The sequence below is a fragment of the Rhipicephalus microplus genome, chromosome 5 (genome assembly GCF_043290135.1).
Source record: "Rhipicephalus microplus isolate Deutch F79 chromosome 5, USDA_Rmic, whole genome shotgun sequence".
Taxonomy (NCBI): domain Eukaryota; kingdom Metazoa; phylum Arthropoda; class Arachnida; order Ixodida; family Ixodidae; genus Rhipicephalus; species Rhipicephalus microplus.
Genome location: NC_134704.1, coordinates 53,850,889 through 53,872,257, shown reverse-complemented (window position 1 = coordinate 53,872,257; position 21,369 = coordinate 53,850,889). Strand labels below are relative to the sequence as shown.

General features: G+C 44.7%; 1 protein-coding gene across 5 annotated transcripts in view; it reads right to left on the bottom strand.

The window, feature by feature from the left end:
• Positions 1-21,369, bottom strand: part of LOC119174539 (SAM and SH3 domain-containing protein 1) — a 347,279-nt gene that overhangs the window by 131,765 nt on the left and 194,145 nt on the right. For all 5 annotated transcript variants that reach the window (XM_037425489.2, XM_075895480.1, XM_075895481.1 and 2 more), the window contains one exon: positions 1,639-1,881. In XM_037425489.2, the coding sequence (XP_037281386.2) occupies positions 1,639-1,881 (243 nt within the window). The remainder of the gene's footprint in view (positions 1-1,638; positions 1,882-21,369) is intronic.

Genomic DNA, 21,369 nt, shown 5'->3' with positions numbered 1-21,369 from the left:
TATATATATATATATATATATATGTATATATATATATATATATATATATATATATATTAAAAGACATTTCTGTAAAAATAAAATTGTACGAGGACGACTGTGTTCATTATACCGAGGTTAACGATCAATCGGATCAGGCACTTTTAAACAATGATTTCTAGCATGTTGCTTCATGGTGTAAACAATGGCAGATGCGTATAAACTACAACAAGACTGTTCTCATGCGGGTAACTGGAAAGAAAATGTCAATGTCCTTTCTTTTTACATACAATTTCAACAGTGTGAGTTTGTCTGAAGTGTCCGAATACAAATATCTTGGGCTATGGATATCAAATGACCTAAGGTGGAACAAATATATTCATTATCTTACAGCTATTGCTAATGGAAAATTATTCTTTTTAAAAAGAACATTAACTTTGGCTACCCCTCTTGTAAGAAAATTAGCGTACCATTCCATTGTCCTACCTGTTTTAGACAATGCTGCTGTTATATCGGACCCCACACACAAAAGATAATATTCTGAAGCTAGAAAATGTCCAAAAAAGGGTCATACAGTTCATCTATAACAATTTTCGACGCAGCTTAGTACGTGATCTGCAAGCTCCAGCTAACTTAAAGCCCTTAGCCGAAAGAAACCACTCACCCTCATAAAATTCTTATGTCAGTTAATCAAGGGGCGCTATAACGTTAACACTAGCCAATGGATTTCGTTCTCCTTCAGTTATGCAATGCGCCAAAGACACTAACAATCTCTCTTTCCGTTCTCACAACGGCAGATTCAAGTACTGTTTCTTTTTTTTTTCCGAGAACAGTCACAGATTGGAATAGCCTTAGCAGCAACATCGTTGAAGCAACTTCTTTCTCGGCATTCTCATCGTTTCTTGATGGCTGAAACATGATCAGTTATTTTTTTATAGTTACTGACTGTTGGCTTCTCCGTCACCTGTTTCTTTGTTTTATTTGCACCTACGGTAAATTCTTTGCTGGTCATTTAACATGAATTTGTTTTCTTCAATGAATGTGCCTGTTTTCTCTTTATTATTATTATTATTATTATTATTATTATTATTATTATTATTATTATCGCAATTTTCCTGTACATAAATCTTATGCATTTTTCTTCATGCATTGTACCTCACCCAGCTAAAACTCCTGAAAGAAATGAGTATCAATAAATAAATAAATAAATAAAAATAAATCATTAATAATCTTCTCCTTGAATGTACTGATCCATCCACCTCCCCTTTCATTCCTTCTCTCCCCCCCCCCCCCCACGAAAGCTTTTTCATCCAACGTGCTTTTCCAACGATCGCTGGCACTGCACCTGGTGTCACACAGCTTCGGTGATCGGCAAACCTTTGACCAAGGAACGATTTCGTGTGATGACGTCATCCGGTGACGTTACGCTTTGTGAAATAATGACGAATTCTCAATGACATCGCGCATTTTGACAATCTGTGATATCAGCACGGCGTCGAATGCTGAAGTCATCGCGCAACGACTTGCTGCATCAGTCGTGTTGTCCGGGACGCCGACGGTCAAATTTTGCGTTTGTTAAAACGTCCATGTCTCTCGTCTTCACAAATGTGGATAAACGTAGATTTTTTTTTTATTCGATTAGGTGGTCCAGGTACGTACCTTCCGGAGGCGCGGCCCATTGCAGCTGCGCCGCGGCGGCGTCCGGCTGCCGGCCCGCCGACGTGGCTCCGATGGCGGCTGGCCTGAGCCTGGAGGCCAGATGGCGCGGGGAGGTCTTGCAGCGCTCCTTCTTGCTGCCCAGCGTGCGGAAGAGGCGGCCCAGGCCGGTGCCACCGCCGCCGCTTCCGCTGCCGCCCGATGCCTTCTTGGAGCGGCCGGACTCCGCACCCCCCTCACGACAGTCTGCGCAGGAAGAGAAGGCCACAGATCAAGACAGGTCGGCCACTTCGGGGAATACAGGTACACGTTGCGTGGCACACGCAGCGGATAAACGAAACCACGAACACCATTCCTACTGCCAACTTTAACGGAGACCGAATCGCACGATTCTGGCAACCGAATCGAATCTTCAATAGGTTTCGAACACTCTTCAAGTACTACGCGGCCATTTTGTACAACTAATTAAAACAAGGTCTTGTTTTACGTTTTGGCACACGTGTAGACTGCTCTTGTGCCCCTGCGACTGGACTTCGCAATTTTCGATGATGTTACGAGCCTGGAGATTACGTGTTGTATTATTTTCAACCAGTACGGTATTTGTGTCAACTGCATTTTAAGTGAAGTATACAGTGTTGTGTGAAAGGACTGTATCTTTTGTTCGCGAAGCTACATGAATTAACATGCGTGAATTCTCCCTAAGGTGGTCTTTTGTGTTTTGTTTCATTGCTCGGACTTTCACGATTCTTATAAGGCCTCAAAAGGGTAGCCGATGCCATATAAAAACGCTCACAGAAACATATCATAAATACCATTTATTTAAAAAAATAGGTCCTATTCAGGTGTTCCTAAGGTTCGCACTTCAACGACAAATGAAGCGTCAGCGACTGACAGGCAGTATCCAAAGAAAGTGCCAATAATTGTATATCGTACAATGACAATTGTTTATGTCGGTGCAGTTTATGCATGAAAATATTTGTACACTACTATCGAACAATACTCGTTTTTTCAAGCAGGCACTCTTCGATTCAAATATCAAATCGAACTGGACATTTCGATACTACAATATCAAAATTTTCGAATTCTACTCCCTCATTTATCTTGAGCACAGTAGCAGGCTTTTGAACAGAAAAATCACTAAGAGGCACAAGACACCGCAGGCCAAAGAAGGTGTGTGAAGGGATACGCATATTTTCGATATCATCAATAATTATAGATCAACCATAAAAAATTGCGAATGAGGAGGCTCAACGTGTGCTCCTTGTAGGCATACATTTTAGTGTTATTGTTGTTTTTTGTTGTTAATGCAGCCTAATCACTGTATAATCGCCGACCCACCTCACCATGTCCACGATCACGACCAGGTAACCACCAGGGCGATCACGCCTATAGAAGACACCAATCACTGAAGACCTGGTATGCTTTAGCAACGCAGGCCTTCAAAACACAGGCATGCGGGTGTAACCGTAGAAGAAGTACGTGAATATCGTTAATTATCTATCATCAAGTCTCTCATCCCATCAGTCACCTGCAGCTACATAAAGCACTTGATGACGAAATCTTCGCATTTGTGCATACGGCTACGTAATATTATTTCGGCGCACTTTGTACCCCAGGGCAACGCCGTGACCAAGGAGACATAACTCGATTGGATCAAAATTAATGTGCGCGTTTCACACGTTACATTCTGCATTTTTATAGGCACTTACAAAGTTTCTCAGCGTCCTCCACACTGGATAAAACACAAAGGGAAATTGAAGGAACGGACAGCTGGTCAGAACATACCTTGAATTATAGCCCGACATTTGAGAACCCTTCTAGCGATTAAATCATCCTTTGCGTGCTTCATAATCAACTTTAAAAGAGCGCCTTATCTGCTCTATAAAATCATCGGTCAACCGGGCACGTCCTTCTGTTTACAGTTCACTGTAAGAGCCACGCAGGTCTTGTGGCAAGAGTAAGAGCCATGGACTACTGATGTTGCACTTCAGGAACTGTTCCTCTTCCCCCACCTCTGAAAGAATTTTCATTTTCGCATCCACAGCCAGGCTTGCTTCCTTTTCAAATCAACCTATGTGGGATAGGAGCAACGGAGGGGAAAAAAAGGAGGGGGAGCGAAGGGAGAACTGAAACATTGCTTCAATAGAGAACGCTACAAAAACGACAATGTATGCTGCAAAGCCGATATGATAGAAGCAGACAGCACCGATCAAGTCGACGACACGCATATGTAGTCATAAGGCTGAGGAGCAGGCTTTGCACGGCACTTTGTCGAGCTGGGTGGGATCCTCATATGCATATATATAGGTCGAATTCGTGAAGGCGGCGAAGAGGACAGCTTGTCAGCGCCCCGCATGGCTCATCACACTCGTATGAAGAATAGTAGGCAGTGAGAAAATGGAGCCTCGTAGTGAAAACAAGATGAGCACTGGCGTGCGTCAGTTGGTCATCCGTATTTGGCTCGAATCAGCGAGCTAATTTCCGCGACATGTAGCCACAATTCACAGAAGCGTTATACAACGACCATATCTAGGGATACATCGTTTTACCTCACCATATTTCGAACAGGGAGTTAGTTAAGCCCTCATTTCAAGGTAGAATCAGCGAGTTCAAGCGCACATCTTTCAAAATACAAACTATGCCTGAGACGGCTTCGCCGACATATATCATGGGATCGACTCACGAGCGGCTACAAACTCTGACCGTTTACGTTATTTGGAAGTCGAGGCCAAAGCGCCTAGCCATTCTTGAATCTGGTATTACCAGATTCCTTAAAGTGGTCATTGTGGTATACGTGATTTCCAACACCATTTCTTTGCAAGTAAATGCAAGCCTATAATAGCGATACGTTTCGAAGATAAGCGGGATCAGTCCTTGTAGACCATGTCGGGAGCTGTTGCGCTTTTTTTTCTCTTCCATCATCCGTGAGAAATCGTAGAATACTACTGTCATTGAAACATTAGGCGATACAGAAGATAAAACAATGCACAGATAACAGAAGCTCTTGAAACCGCAGTAACGAACACTGATGAGCATTCCGTTCGTGTCACCTGATATTGCGAAGCCTCGCAATTACGAATAGCGCGAGACGTGGCATCTGAGAACGTAAATGCCACTATACTCTCTTCTCCCAGAGTCCGCTGAAGTCATCACCAAGAACGGTCTGGAGTTGACGTCAACTAATAGTGTCGGTGGAGGTCCCCGCAGACTATACTTACGCAATGTGTGTTATGTGTGTGTGTGTGTGTGTGTGTGTGTGTGTGTGTGTGTGTGTGTGTGTGTGTGTGTGTGTTATGTTAAATATGCGTGTGTTATGTCATACGCGCTGGAGTTTCTCGTGACAGGAAAGTAGTAATTAAAGACGACACAATTACGCAAGGTCCGGGAATGATTAATGACATTGCAGAAGCTGCAGCAGTATTTCAGGAGTCACTCCTTACAGGGACAGCGAAGTCAAATAACAATTTATGCCAGAGTAAAAGCTCAGTGTATGAAAACGTCTAAAACGACAACATTACCAATAGCGGTGCCCTACTCACCCAGAAATTAATGCAAATGCATGAGAACACACGCGCTGCAAGTAGGACAGTCGCAAAATGATCGCGATCATGTAAGAGTTACCACCTATATTTAATCACTAGTAATCAAACTAGCTGCACTAAATAAAGAAATTTGCGGTCACAAGGAGGCGTAATAAAATGCTACTTGTGCGTTTCTGTTTGATTCATGAAAAAAAAAAAGAACCACCGACGTGACTAGGACGAATGGCACGAATGGTTCAAAAGTTCAGTTTTCGCCTGCAAACATAAAACCCCTATACCTTCGAAAAAGTACAACATTCTTCAGATCTGCGCCGCTTACTTCCTCTAGCCGACTCGAAAGCAAACTGCAAGCTCGTGGCGCGTTACAGGAGGCGCCACTGTCGCAAGCGAAAAGAAAAAGCAAAGCACCTGAGAGGAGGCGGCGTGGGGAGAGCACATGGCGGTACTTTTACAAAGTATGGGGGCTTTACGCAAACTGGGCATATCGTGCTATATGACGGGACCTAGTTGAACCAAACACGTCTGCTACCTCGGAGCCCATAGCAGAAAATTTCTCATGCCGCTAGGAGGCGGCACTCACCAGCGACGAGCTGGCCGACCAGCTTTGGGCCGTCCGGCAAGCTAAAGATGCCGCCCGGGTGCAAGGACTTTTAGCGGTCACCTGAGGCACCGCCATCATAATCGACGGAGAGTGGGAAGGGACAGGGGTTAATCCCCTCTTCCACTACTTCGCCCGGTAAAAACTGCCGGACTTTAAATAAGATTCATTCATTCATTCATTCATTCATTCATTCATTCATTCATTCATTCATTCATTCAACGGCCTTTGTTGCTGCTACGGCTCCTACTACTTTCACTGGGATGCTAATAGTGTCGGCGGCGGCGCAGTGAAGCCGGGCGGGCAACGTTGTGTACGGCAACAGTGACGTGAAAGGTTCTAATTGAGGCGGGTAATTTGAAGTGGATTAACCCGATGTGGATCACTAAAACGAGATTTATTTCAAGATAAGCCCTTTTTTGGCACAAAAGTAGCACTACGATGTTTGCGGACCACTACCTCAGCAATCAAATTGGACTTAATATTTGCTTTTAGTGTACCTTTAATAAGCTATAAATTTAACAAAACTAGCACGATCTCAGTGTTTGCGAAGCCTATAGAACAACAGATAGCAGAGATAGCTTATGCAAAGACATACGGTAGCGTTTGTGTTCTTCTGGCCCCCTCGCTTGTGTTCACGTATGCCCGCCTACCACCTATTACAGATGAAGTGCTGCCTGCACACGATGACTATGGCTTCATCTGCGGCTGCGATCTGTCCACCCTCGCCCCAAAAAAGCGCCTCGCCAAACACTCATTTGTCTGCCCCTCTTCTGACTCGCGAGACGCGCCCACTTCTGTGCCGAAGCGCAGTAAATAAGCACGACGTGGCTGCATTGCGACACGGCTCTCTTAATGGTTCCCGCTTTCAAGTCGATTTGAGAAAGAAAATAAATGGGCAAGCCAGAGAGGCGCTCAAATGAAGTCGCAATTTCGTCACTGCTCTCTCGCCGCGGTCCGCGCAGGACGGCGGAACTGTCAAGACCAGAGATTTACGATACAGTTAACTGTGCGTTGTGTATATACCACCACGCTTTCGGATACGGTTCGTAGACTGCCAGCTTTGTTGTCTCGGAATCACACGTTTCACAAGTACACAGCGATTTTTTTTCGCGCCATGAGTGTGGTCAACGGAGCCGCACTAAGAAGGGAACGAGATACATCATTTACATTAACCGAAAAAAAAAAAAGGGGTGGGGGTGCAGTGGGAGCAAGATGGTGTACAGCTTACGAGGTACAACGCGAATACACAGGTCATGCGATCAACTCAGGTGAAATGTCCTCATCTGATTCGCCACTAGTCCATGCCCGATACTGCCTAAACGCGTCATATCTTTTTGAGTAAGCGGTCAAAACACGCCACATATGAAGTCAATGAAGCAATGATTCCGTGCTTCTTGGCAGGAATTGAAGTTGGCGAACTTGTTAACCACAGGCGTGCGTTGGGCTCTCATCATGGCTGATGGCAAGGGCGGAGATCCCCCACGGAACACTCGACTTTGCCCGATGCTTTCCCACTGAAGTCCGCATATGATCAGAATGGAATAAAAAGGTTGGGCATTAGGCTTGGTCCCCCCTCTCCCTCCTGGTAACCCTTGTAAGCACACGTATATGTTCTTCATCTTTGCGGCTAACCCTGTTAACGCAGATGTGTATGGCAACAAACATGCCGACATCTATATACGTATGCTCGGGCATGTGTTTGTACGCGTGAGTGGACGTAAAGAACACGTATATGTACAAAAGAAAAACAAAGATTAGAACGTTTCAGGGTGGTACCCCCAAACCACCCGATGGCTGTTCGACTGACTGCCGGCAGTACTAATGATACCTCTACATGAATACAAGGGCATAGCTAGGGCAGGTGCTGCGAATGTACACAAGCAAGCAAGCTCCATAGAGGGCGAAGTCAGCGCGTCTTGACTAAATATAGTTCCCGCGGCAGCGTGCGATTGAAACCAGGTATTCTATCATGACTGCAGAGAGCAAAATGTGGAAAAAAAAAGGCGCGTCGCCCATTCGAAGCGACAGGCTCTGTAAGTATATATGCACGAGAACATTGAATAGGTTTAAACAAAGAAGGGCGGATGTGAGGGAGGTCCTGACGTCAGCCTAGACAATATTCGTTGTGTAACTCTTTTACATCTGGAACGGTTCTTTATAGAGCACAGGGACAATGCGCACAACAGCGAGTGGAATCTAGAATACAAAGAAAGGGACGGCTTCGTGCACGAACCGGAACACGTACAGCCATCGCCGAAAGTTTATGGACCACGAAACCAAAGGGAAGGTTCATTATTCGCGGTGCTTCGGCAGGCAGCTGTGATATTATATCACCGGGCTATTCTCAAACGCGCTAACAATATGTACTGTGCAGTTTAACTAATTACAGTCGCAAGTTTCTGGCAAATTGGAAGAATTCTCTGAGCTAATGCTCTCGACGCATTTTACGCCGACGTTATCTTGACAAGTAGAGTAACGCGAGTGATAAACACTTTGGCATTGCAGAAATCGGCCTGCTGGCAGAAAAAAATCTAGATGAGTGACCAGGACGAAAGAAGACGTACAGATGAAGTGCACGGACACAGCTGAGCTCGGGACGAGCAAGAAGACTCAGTGTAATCATGGCAGGCACGACGTTTTTCTGGCTTCGCAATCAGTGGTGCGCACAGTCCGGAAAAACATGACCTCCGAGTTGTGGGTGGAGCTGTGAAACCCTTTCGTTCGTAAGTGCTCTTTTCTGTTGACCATATGTCAAGTTTATTAAATAGTTCAGTTGAGTTACATGGTTAGTGTTATTACAGCAGGAGGTCCCAAAGTTTCAGAGAAACTGACAGGGGGACCTCCTATGGCTACATGGATATGGTAATTACAAAAAAATACAGCAATAGTATACGCACTTGTGAGTAATAATGAATAATCTTGGTTAACAATAAAAATACGATCAATACACAACATAATGTTAATACTCACTATTGAAAAATAACAAGAAAATAGTCAAAAGCAAGTGAAGACAAAAAACAATATTAATGAACTCTACGTGACAAATGCAACACGTTTCATTATCAGTGTTATCAATTATACAAAGGCAAATTGAAGTAGTAAAATAGCACAGAACTGTGGAGAGCTATTAACAGTTAATGTGGTCCCTATTAACAGTTAACAGTTATTGTGGTCCCTAATAATGCGGGACTAGCCTAAGTTTTCCCTCACGATCGTTTCTGTGACCAATAGCATAAGTGATGTTCAAAGTCCAAATCTCCGGCCGGATTTAGAGCACCAGATAAGCCCTCAAGCGCGGTAAAACTTTGTTAGCTTTAAATGAGACATGACACGATCAACCACCACATAGTAGCTTTCAGCTCAAAATAGCAATACAGGGTCTATTGTACCTGTGCACATACAAAAAAAAAATAACTGCAAAAGAATACTTTATTCTAAAGTATACCCTTGAAGTCACGGGCTATCAATACCACTACCCCGCCCACCACCTGCAACTGCCATGTTGCCATGGCGGGTGTGACGTGGTGTGCTTCAACCTAAGCATCAACCACAGCAAATGGTTCAATTTTCAATGTCTAGCTGAAGAAAACTGTACTATCTCCATCGTATACGCGCAGTTGACCACGAAACAATATCCTTGCTAGGAATACAGATGTTCGCAAAGCAAGCGGATTCTTACGCCACGGCTATAGCGAGGGCACTATATAGTGTCGACTGACTCTCATGCTACTCGCATGCTTGTAAAAATGCTTGTTTTTTTTTTTTTTGAAGTATAAGTGATCAACCAAATGCGCTCGAATTTCACCAAATTGGCAGTGAATACCACCGGACTAACCGACTTAACACCGACTGAACGGAAATTGGTTGTCATGACTCCCTTAATGGGCGACTGGTTTTTCTGAGAACTAGACAATGTTGCGCAAGTGAAAAACTTAAAAAAAGGAAACAAACAGACCCGGAGACGATTGCCTAGCTTTAGCGGCACCGTCTGCAACGGATCTCCATGAACTCGCAATTACACAAATATATACTTCACATCCGAGCACACACTCTTAAAACAAAACTCCTTAAGAACGTCTTCAATTGACTTTGCACAAAGAGGTCCATCAAATTCCAAACTGGTTTCGCCCAACAAACAGAACAAAAAAATCGATGCGTCTAATGAATGTTAACATATTTAATACTACCCATACAATTTATGCCATAACAACATGAGATTAATTCCTTCGTGTGGCCTGAAGTGTAAAATCTCATATTATTTAATTATTCCACACACACACACACACACACACACACACACACACACACACACACACACACACACATATATATATATATATATATATATATATATATATATATATATATATATATATATATATATATATATATATATATATATATATATATATATATATATATATATATATATATATATATATATATCTTAAAATAGAGGTGTTGTACGTCGAGAAAGGTTCAGACGCTGCTTGGCAAAATGTGCTTTATCAGGCAGGTCTGGCTAATGGCGAGCGGCGTGCGCGAGCTACTACTACAGTCACCGATCATCATCGTCTTCTTCATTACCAGCAGAGCGTCCGTTATTAAGATTCATTATTTCATTACAATATATATATATATATATATATATATATATATATATATATATATATATATATATATATATATATTGTAATGAATAATTGAATCTTGGGGCTAACTTATTTTTTGTTGGTTTGGTATACTACGGAAGGAACACTCAAGACAAATGGCTAATAAATATACGTCTTTATTAACGCTGATCCGGTAACGACCCTTATATATACATAGGCTCATTACATCAGCGCTGAATTTTTTAAAAATAGCGAGCCGCGCAGATATTCACGAGTATATACAAACTCGATCGAAATGCACCCCAGGGAGCTTTAAACAAGCACAGCGAGTTTTTCGATAAAAATGCATCGACGCGTGGCAACGCCTAATACACCTACAAAGCCTCGATCGAAGTGAGAGAATGTCGATTATGTGTATATATACCGAGCAGTTGACGAGCCGCAAACGGGGATGATTCATAGGAAACGTTTTCGACGCACGCAAGAACGCACGCAAGAACGCGCGCAAGAACGCCGATGCGAACACACGATTGCTGAAGGCTCCGTTGCTTTTAAAAAAGGTGCTATGAACGCACTCACATTGATTGATACTGATTGATATGTGGGGTTTTGTGTCCCAAAACCACCATATGATTATGAGAGACACCGTATAGCAGAGGGCTCCGGAAATTTCGACCACCTGGGGTTCTTTAACGTGCACCCAAATCTGAGCACACGGGCCTACAACATTTCCGCCTCCATCGGAAATGCAGCCGCTGCAGCCGGGATTCGATTCCGCGACCTGCGGGTCAGTATAGCCGAGTACCTTAGCCACTAGACCACCGCGGCGGGGCGCCCTCACATTGCGTCCTCACGCTGCTGGGTCTCTCGCTCAGAGCTTCGGTATAACGAAGAATCGCGGAATTCCCCTGCACGCGCGCCCTCGATTTTACAGGAACGCTTGCATTCGCGCAAATATGAAATATTCTAGAGAAAGGAGCGCGACTCGGCGTTTAAAAAATTTTGGCTCATAGCAACTGACTTGCTCTGTTGCCACCCATAGAAGCACGCGTATATATACACGTATACAGCACACGAATAGCGTCACGTTTTAGCAATGCGGAATTTTACCGAGCAATAATAATTCACCTGCTGTTGTAAGCTGTCAAACCTTCTGCTGAATAATACCCCGCGGGCGTTCCCGTATAAAAGCGCGTGGTTCACGTGTGCGCCAAATGCAACGGTATGCGAAGTAAAACACGTGCGCGCGCGCGGAAACAAAGATCTGTGACTATATATACTGAGCGGACTATAGTTAAAAGTGAGCATGGCGGCTACGTGTTTGTTCTGCCCATATCAAAACGTTTGCACTCATCTATGTAGGACTGTATATATTTATATATGTCATTTTGTTTCTTTTGTCTACTTTTTTATTTGTAACTATGAAGTTGTAAGGGGTAGCCATCACCAAGCAACGGTGACAACAACTCCTTCGTTTGTTTTCCCTTTCAATAAAATATGATACAAAACGTGCGCGCGCTGCTGTGAGGTCAAGGGCATCAATCGAATGACCTATCTGTATAGGAAATAGAACAGTCGCGTCTGTGTGCAACAGGCGAGATTGCAAAACCAGAAAAATATGCGCGCGCGTACCCGCACGCATACACAGACGCGCACGCACGCGTATGCACACTGCTATTTGAGGCACAGATCACGGACGCGCTACAAGTTACACAACAGCACTGCTGTACACATGAAGACGACGCAGACGCAAATGCACGTAGTTCATACGGAGGCAATGAGATAACATGAAGACAACGTGACTATGTGAGTAACACGTAGTGTCACAGGCTGGGCCACTATATAATACCAGATTATGTGTACCTTCGGGTTGTCCACGAAAACTACCTTTGGAGATAATTGTTATTTATCCAAAATGGAAAACGGGAACTGCTTAGGGCTCGTTTTTTTATTTTATAACGATCTAATGGTTTTGTCTAATTATGAATGTAGGAAAACAAAAAGCGAGGTATGAATTCTCACTGTCAGCCGCTCAATTGATGAAGATTTATTCATGAACATTTTAGCGGTTGTATACGCGCGAGCACGCCTCAGCGGGTAGGATCCGTACATTATATAACGGAATGATGACGATGATGATGATGATCATGGCCTATATGTATGGCTTACGCCCACACTGGTGGATTGACCATGAAATGAATAATTAGATGAAAACAGTCACCTATTAATTGTATAACTAATGAACGTAAAAAAAGAAGACGAGTTTCTCGCCTTCGAGTCGCTTTCAGCGAATACACAAAAGACACTACGTTATTACTTTTTTGTTGTTGTTCTCACTACTAAGTTGCCAATTACTCAAAACCTAGAACCGATAGGCGACGCGTCGTACGTAAAACCCTTTAAGGTGTGCGTACGTTATCAATTATAGAGCACCCGAAATTAACGAAACTATAGCCAGCCGCACGCTCTTCCATCGACAGTGCAATCAATCCAAAGACACGATTCAGACTGCGTGATTATTACATTTTCACACATGTCGGGCCACGGCCTCGCAACCGATAACTTAGCCATTAACATTGGGCGATGTGACCCGCTGCTGTGCTCGAGGACGCGGGTTCGATTCCCGGATAGGGACGGCAATCAACACCACCAGCTTATTTAACTACATGATAAAGGTACACCAAAAAGAAAACAACTAACGAATATTTCCGAAGCGAAAGACGACCCAGAAGGTCCATAATGCCCACGTTGAAGTCGCCGACAAAGTATACGAACAGACAGACGGACACACGGGCAGACAGGTGCACCGCATAGGTGATAATGTATTGTGCTGTCATATACTTGACTGTTGTACACATAATTGAAGTCATGTTTTAACATATATGTTCCCGTTTTATTTGCACAGGTGTTCAGTTTCTGTTTACGTTTTTTTTTATCGTGACGGACGCCAAGAAGGCCAGGCCGTAAGTAACTTCGCCTCTAAAACGATGTTGCTCAATTTAGTAATTTACTTTTGCGCAATTTTTTTAATAACTGCAGCGCTCTCCAAAAAAAAAAGGCATTGGTAAACAAAACAAAACACACACACAAAAAGAAATTGCCGGCGGTGACACCACATTGAAAAGCTCGAACCAACACCATATATATTTTGACGGCGTTTTCCAGGTCTATACGCAGTTACCAATAACTAAACATAAAATGCATCTCATTTCAGCGTGTCAGGGCTTCGCTATACAGAACATACCAAGCTGCAAGAAATTTTTATGAGCCCATGTCGTCAGATTATGATAAGTACGCTCTGAAATCGGTGACATCACGGTCGGTATAAATTTTGAGCACGAAAATTAAACAAAATGACACTGACCGTGATATTGTCGCCATATAAGAAGCCTATGGCGGTGAAATTAACGACACTCTAGTTCTCAGTGTGTACTTCATCAACCTAAAGCAACTCGTATTATTTTGGCGTCTCTTTAAGAGCCCCCCAGTGGTTAAAATTCTTCTATATTCGTATTCATCCGGCTCGTGTTCATCCACCTTGAAGGGGGAAGACGCCGCTGCCATTCTAAAGTTGTACCCAAGGACAGGTTTCGATAAATGTGGTGCAGCGGTTTACTATACCATACATGCCCTGCACGACTAAGCGGTTAGATTAGGAGATATGGAGAATGGGGGAAGTCACGGCGAATGCGAGGATGCGAGGGTGCTGTATACATACGAGGCGTCCAACGCATGCAGCCACGTGTGATGGGCGTATGTAGGCCATTTTTATAGCATCCGACGCATGCCGCGAATGCATCGTCCTAAGCTGCGGCATCGCGGACCGCCCACAAATGTGCGCGGAGCCGTGGGTCCGCCGGCCACTCGGTCACGTGACCTCGCCCATTAACGGAGCGTGCACCTTGCGTCGCGAATACCGTGCAGTAAGGCCTGAAGTGGCGACGGTCAAAAACAGTAAAATGTAGAAAGTATATACAATGTAAGGAGAAAAATACAAATAGTTTTAATTTACGACGTATAGCGCAGAACAGAGTATAGGGCCCCAGCAGGGGGGGGGGGAAAGAAGGGTGAAAATATAATTAAAAAAAGGAAAGCAACATTGTTAGTATGAAACGAAATAAGGGTGACACTACAAACAATGTCATATAAACAAAGCACATACATGTACAGAGCAGTAAAGAGGAGAAAAAAAGAAAAACAAGAAAAAGCGCGAATATCGCTGCATACTACTCATACGCTCCAGTAGTGTTAACGTTTTTTTTTTTTTTTTTGCAAGACCACCATGACGCTTCTGAAAAGCCGCCGATTTAGGCAAAGTCGTTAAACGGTGATGATAATGGTAATTTTTTCCCGAGTCTTTAGTTTTTGATTTGACAGAGCACGTGGGGAGGTTATTTTTTTTATTCAAACAATATTTCAAATCAATATCTGTTGTGGCGAATGAAGCTGCAGGTGCGCTGCTTCTTTTTGGCTATACGCCACTGCGAACCGGTGAGCAACTGTAGTCTACCTGTTTTGCGGTGAACCGTGAATCGTTCAACTGATCCGATTTAATAAACTAACTGGAACAGAAGGAGCGCTCGGAACGGCCACATCGCACGCTATAGTGATCGCGGCTCCACAAGCAGCTTGGTACTGTATGTTTTAGTCTAAATATTGAAGCTCGTTCCGAGCATTCCACCATTGTCACAGTTTCCTTCTTTTCTAAGTCAGTTTTAGAACACTCTACCTGAAATTTTCAAAGCCCCCTCCCCCCCCCCCCCTCTCAAAAGGTCGCTAAGACTCCTAAGAGGTAGAATCGTCACTAACACGACTAAAAAGACGTTAAATATAGCGACTTTCTCACTAAGTAAGCACCACCGATGTGCTCGCTACTGAAGCGATGGGTGCCATACGGCGCATGCATAGTATGTCACAAAGGAACACTGGGGTCGGCCGACAGTTTAACGTTAGTCAAATGACACTGACGTCTAGAGAAATACACTATACCATTCACACTCTCGCTTTCACACATGACGGTTGCCACAACCGTCACAGAAGTGAGGCTTAATGGCTTGACTGCTAGATCATTTCATCGTGGATAAACATCGCTAGACTCGGGATAGAACGATACGAAGTCCCGTGCTATCACCATCCCGTGTGTAGTTGTTCTTGTTTTGAATGTATTGAAACGCGGAATGCCTTTTTCTCTCTTTAGAAACTGCTAAGTGCTCATCAGTGGGAAATCGCGATCGTTCATACCAATGCTAAATGTTTTTGGAACTTAAAACAGCAACGTAAGTAGCGCCCCTCATTTGATGACGCTGAATCGACTGAACATACTGAACTGCATGTAAGTGCGGTCAGGTTGGGACAACCGAACAGCGAAAGCAATATGACCGTAATCTAAGGCTTATATATAGGTTTCACGAGATCGAAATCAGTTCGCGATACAGCTATGCCCACGACCACTGCGACGATAAAAGTCGCGATCCACCGTCGCTCCGAGCGCCACCCCAGCGGTTCATTCGATTCCAGCTCTTATGGGCAGCATTCGTAAGGCTGCACCGAATTAGCGGGTTAAGGAGTCGTACTACCGAACTGATTCTCGTACGTATGCGAGAGAAAGAAAGAGAGAGAGAGAGAGAGAGAGAGAGAGAGAGAGAGAGAGAGCGGAACTACAAAAGCCACCGCGATTCGCCCTGTGTCGGCGCGATCCCTCGTTGTCCAGCCAAGTTTTCGGCGCATAATTACCGGCGACTTCCATCGCACAATTACCGCGGCGCGGGCAGCAGATGATGATGCCGGAACGCCGTAGAGCGCGCGCGTCTGTCCCTAGCAGCGTTCACTCGCCCACTCTCCACGAGGGAGCGCCGCGATCAATGCGACGCCTTCGCACCGAGCACGGGAAACTTTCGGTTGGAACAGGGTCACCCACTTGCACACGTAACTACGGAACTGCAACGACGTCTAGACATACAATTGCTTGCGTGGCGCAGACGAGCACGCATGCATGTTTCACGCGGTGTACGGACCTCCGGGATGTAGCCTGAACGGATCATGAGGACAGTTTAGGCGCAGAACCCCAGGGACGGGCGCCGAAGCGCTGAGCTAAAGATGGCGCTTGTGTTACCTCTGCTTTAAACGGCAGTTTGCAGGATGCGGCCGTTCGGTCACGATGTGTTTACAATGATGATTGGCTGGGCTCCCAATAGGCAGCTATCAAAAAAAAAAAGGGGGGGGGGGTGTTCAGCGCAAAGCGAGAGCGGTGCGCCAGACTTCTTCCCACTCAACATCTTTTCTAAATCATGTGCCCAAGAATAGCTGTATACATAATAACCGTATTGGTGGCGCTAATTAACAGTGATCCACGTACGTACATTGTATATGAGGATAATTTGTCAGGGTTGTGAAATGCAGAATAACTACTGACAAATGTTACGTACAGGCTCTTAAAACATAAAAATGCTTGAAATTAGGAGCAATGTTATCAGAGGACTTCACATTTCTCGTATTATTATTTCCTTTTAATAACACTTCAGCCGAACAATACCTCATGAAGTAAGTGAAATTAACTCATCATGTCGCGGATTCAAGTGAACGCGGCAAACTCAAAACTTGGGAAAGAATTATAGTATACAACTACAGACAGATCCATATCGAAATTTCGCTTTATCCATAAAATTTAGCCGGATACTTACACTAGCGGCTCGTGCCCCCGTTGTGGGGAAGTAGCTAACTTAGAGCATATGTTCTGGCGACGCCCCTCGTCACTGGGCAGCGAGCAAGCCAACCCGACCAAGTGGTGCTCCACCATCAGAAGCCCCAAAAAAGGAAATAGCCTCGGGCCGTTCAGAGAGAGCCCACAATGCAGCGGTCAGGCTCGTCCCAAGGGGGACAATCCCGCTGCGCTCTAATCGCGTCTCCCAGTACTCTTCATAAAGTTTCGCCATCTATCTATCCATCCATCTATAGTACAATCGTGCTCGGATGCGTTACACGTTGAGATGATTGAAGTATAGTATGGTACAACGGGGTGACTGATTATTACAGATATGAAGCAGAAGTGGTACGCTTCACTGCACGACTAACACGACGGCGATTTGTATACTTCACTGCACTACACACGCCTACACTGCGGTGAGGAAGCAAGTTTGTTATTCAAGAAAAGGAGAAAGGGCCTTCGGTTTATAGTTTTCATACACACACCCCAGCTTATTTACCATCGACAGCATTTACTTAACCTCGATTACCTTCGACGGCACTGTTCTTTATTATGGCCAAGCAAGGATGATAACTTAAACAAGACAGAATTTGAAAAAATGATAGAGGCTTGAACAGATGAGAATTCACTGATTGGCGTTGAAAAACGGCAAGTCACTGACTTGACGAAAACAACTCTGTGTGTGGAGTCGTAGGCATCGGCGACTTTCCCTGTTCAACGGCTTTTTTTCAACACACGGTTATTATACAAAGTAAAAACGGGCAGTAATTTCCTCTCACACTGGCAAGAACTGTGACAGCACGAACCGTTTTATTCAGCAAAACAACACCAACAACTACATAGCTACGCTTCCGATTATGCTGTGGGAGTGCCCCGCACAGTACAGACACACTAACACCACGACCCTTTCGTCGAAGCTCTTTGAGGCTCTGCGGAGCCCCGCTCTCGACGACCAAACCTTAGCGAACCAGCACGCCCGTGAGGCGGCGTTAAGCCCTTGGCGTCCCATCGTGGAAGGCCTAGGCCCGGCCACCTAAACCTGCTGGTTTCTTGTAATAAAGTTTAATTCTCCTCCTATTTCCTTTCTAAAGCATCAACGAGTACAGAAAGAGAGGTCATCGAGGCATTCATCACACACAAAAATGGACCGCCTACCCGATGGGGACCCTTATGGGATGCAAAGCAGCAGCGGTGCACACGGCGTTGACCCAGTCCCAGCAAAAATCGAACCCTATAAAGCCTTCCGCGTGGCAGTCAAGTATTCTACCACAGAGCCACGCCAGGTCTATGAACTGCCTTTCAAATAGGCTGTAATGTTTGTGAAACGCCAATTGTGGTTGCAGTGCTGACTTTCCAATTTCATAAACATTACTTATGCAATTTTACGATACAGCCATCACGTTGGGTTAACGTCAATTGTAATTAGGCGCCATCAGCTTAAGTTCATTAATGCAATTGTGTCCAGGCCTACAATCCTCTTGAGTAGTTAGATTTAGTTACGCGTACACAGCCGCCGCACGGGCAAGGTGAAGCGAGCGAGAACTGCGTTGCGAGCGGGAGGAGGGGCCAGCAGCTACTGCGGGTGAAGGAAAGAGTGACGTAAACGCGCAGCTGCGACTTGACCAACTTGGCATCGCTCCAACACCTGCAGTGAAGGGGTTCGTACGGACTTACGGGACAGAGTTAAACAGGCTATAGGCAAATAGCTGCTTCGCGTCTAAAATGGCTTCTAGCTGGCACTCTACCTCATCTACCGACCGAACCAGGAAACGTCGCACGATTATATACTGTATACTGACTATAGAAAAGAATTGGTTTAGTTATTGATAACTTTATAAATATCCATTGATTATAGTTAAGAATTATTGCCCACTGGCTTATTCTATTTTCTGTCTGCGAAGCACCCCTTCCCCCTCCCTCCCTCACTGCTTGGTAATGACACAGCAAAAAATTTGAGAAAACGGTTGACTATAGAAAGAACAAATTACGGTCAAAAAGTGGCCTCAGTTGTAAGCCTCCTATAAATACCTATAGCACGCGCTACCGAAACCGAACACTGCCCGCGGGCATCACCAACAGTGCATATACTCACAAGAAGGCAAAAGGCAGAGCATCATCTCAGTTGCGTCATGTGCAGAAGAAAAAGACAGCTGCTTGGAAAATCCCAAATAAAAGATGTCTAGGCTCATTTATACGACAAGAGAGGGCAATTTAAACGTTGGTCGATAAAAGACGAACGCCTGTAACTTGTGCAAGACCTTAACATCAATAGATGTAAGTCTTCGGAAGAAAAAATACAACAAAAAACAAAAGCTTAAGCGGCTGAAACGAGTGTAACATGCACAGAAGGGACCACCCGGGCAGCTAACAGCCGAAGGCTCAATTGTGCAAAGCACGGTCCCTGGTGGCAGACGTTGCGGTAGTTTGCTGTCGAGCTCACTCGCGCGAATCTATGGGCCATCCGTGGAGTGTGTGCAGCAAGCAGTTAAGAAAATAACAAAGCAAAAGGAGTCTGACTCCGGACCATCAATGCGGCGCAATGGTAATTTCCTCTTCACTAAGAGGCTCTAAAGCTCTTCTCGGCTACCAATTAGTCGCAACAAGGAAAAGAGTTAGAACACATAAAACAGAAGGAGGAAAAACAACAGAAGACTGCAGCTTTCGCGAGTCGTTCACCGATGTTAATTGTACCTTATAAGTGTGGCAGCTTGGGCTCGTTAGTATGGCATGACGATAGTCGTAGCGCGAGAACAAAACGACGACACCTTCTTGTCCTTCTTGTCTCTGTGTCGTCGTTTTGTTCTCGCGCTATAACTATCGTTAATTGTACGTTGGAAAGTCCCTATATAGTCAACTACAAGAACACCTGGTTAGGTGCCCGAATATATCGATGCCCTTAGACTCGTACTCATGCCATAAATCTCTGATACATGTACATATATTTACAATAAAGTTCTAAACACCATATGAGTCCGCCATTAAATGAAGAAAATGACCAGCTCACGTAGGGATATATTGCGCACGTGTACACATAACTATATCGTCGCGAACGGGTATTGGAGCAGCGCACGAATCATTACCGCACGTAATTGCTCGAATACCAGGACGACTATATCGTAATTTCATACTCGTGACGTAGACCCTGAGGGGGAAGTGAAGTCGCGGCGAAGAAAAACAGGTGGTTTCGGATATCACGACAATAAAAGGTGTCGTGGTCTGCTCGCGTAATAAAGGCACAAGTCGACCATGCAAGTTAATTCTGCGCTGTCATAAGACACGTTAAATTAGCTATTTTTAAAGCCTCACCCCTCTTTCCCTCGACGCAAAAAAAAAAAAAACAGAATGCCTTTTAGCGAGGTTTCAATAAGATGCATCACTATCTCGGTCTCACGAATCCTAGCTTAGTCATTGCTTTCACCAGTATCTTTCTTGAAAACCTGCGAAGTATTGTCGCGAAGCCACATTTCAAAACTGAAATTCGCACGACGACTCTGGCCCCGAATTTTTTGTTTTACTTCGCGGGTTACAGGCGAGAATGTACGGTGTATGTAGATAATTATTGAAATAACCCATAATTCATATGAGTGTGTTTGTGCGTGCGTGTGTCTGTGTGTTCACTTTCACTCGTTACGCACCACTGCACCTTACCAAGTAGATGTAGGGTAGCAAAACTGTGATTATGTGTCCGCCTCGGTTGAACAGTGACTAAAGTACTCGGCTGCTGACTCGAAGATCGCGAGTTCGATCCCGGGAGCGGCGGTCGCATTTTTATGGAGGCGGACCGGTAGAAGCCCACGCACCGTATACGTGCGATGTCAGCGCACGTTAAGGAACACCGGATGGTCAAAATTTCCGCAGCCATCTACTAAGGCGTCACTCGCAATAATATCGGAGGTTTGACGTCCCAAAACCACGATACCAAATCAATCAACGGTGATCTTGTCGGTTAACCTCCTCCTATTCAACTATCTTCCTCCCCCTGTTTATCCCTTCCACTCAAAAGTTCACTAACACGGCGAAAATGAGAAAACGTAAGTATGCACCACTATATATTTTATATTGGTGGGCCTTGCAATCCGTATCTGGATGATTAGCGAATGTTTTCTCAGTTTCGTATGACGTAACGCGAAACTGTCAAGGTCCCCAAACGTTCTCCTGCGTGAGAGTTCGCCGTAGTGCTCTTTGTTTACGTGATGCGCGTACAAAACAGCAACGTTGTCAGCCGGATACGCATAGAAAACAGCAACGCTATCACAACCCGACACGCGTACAAGA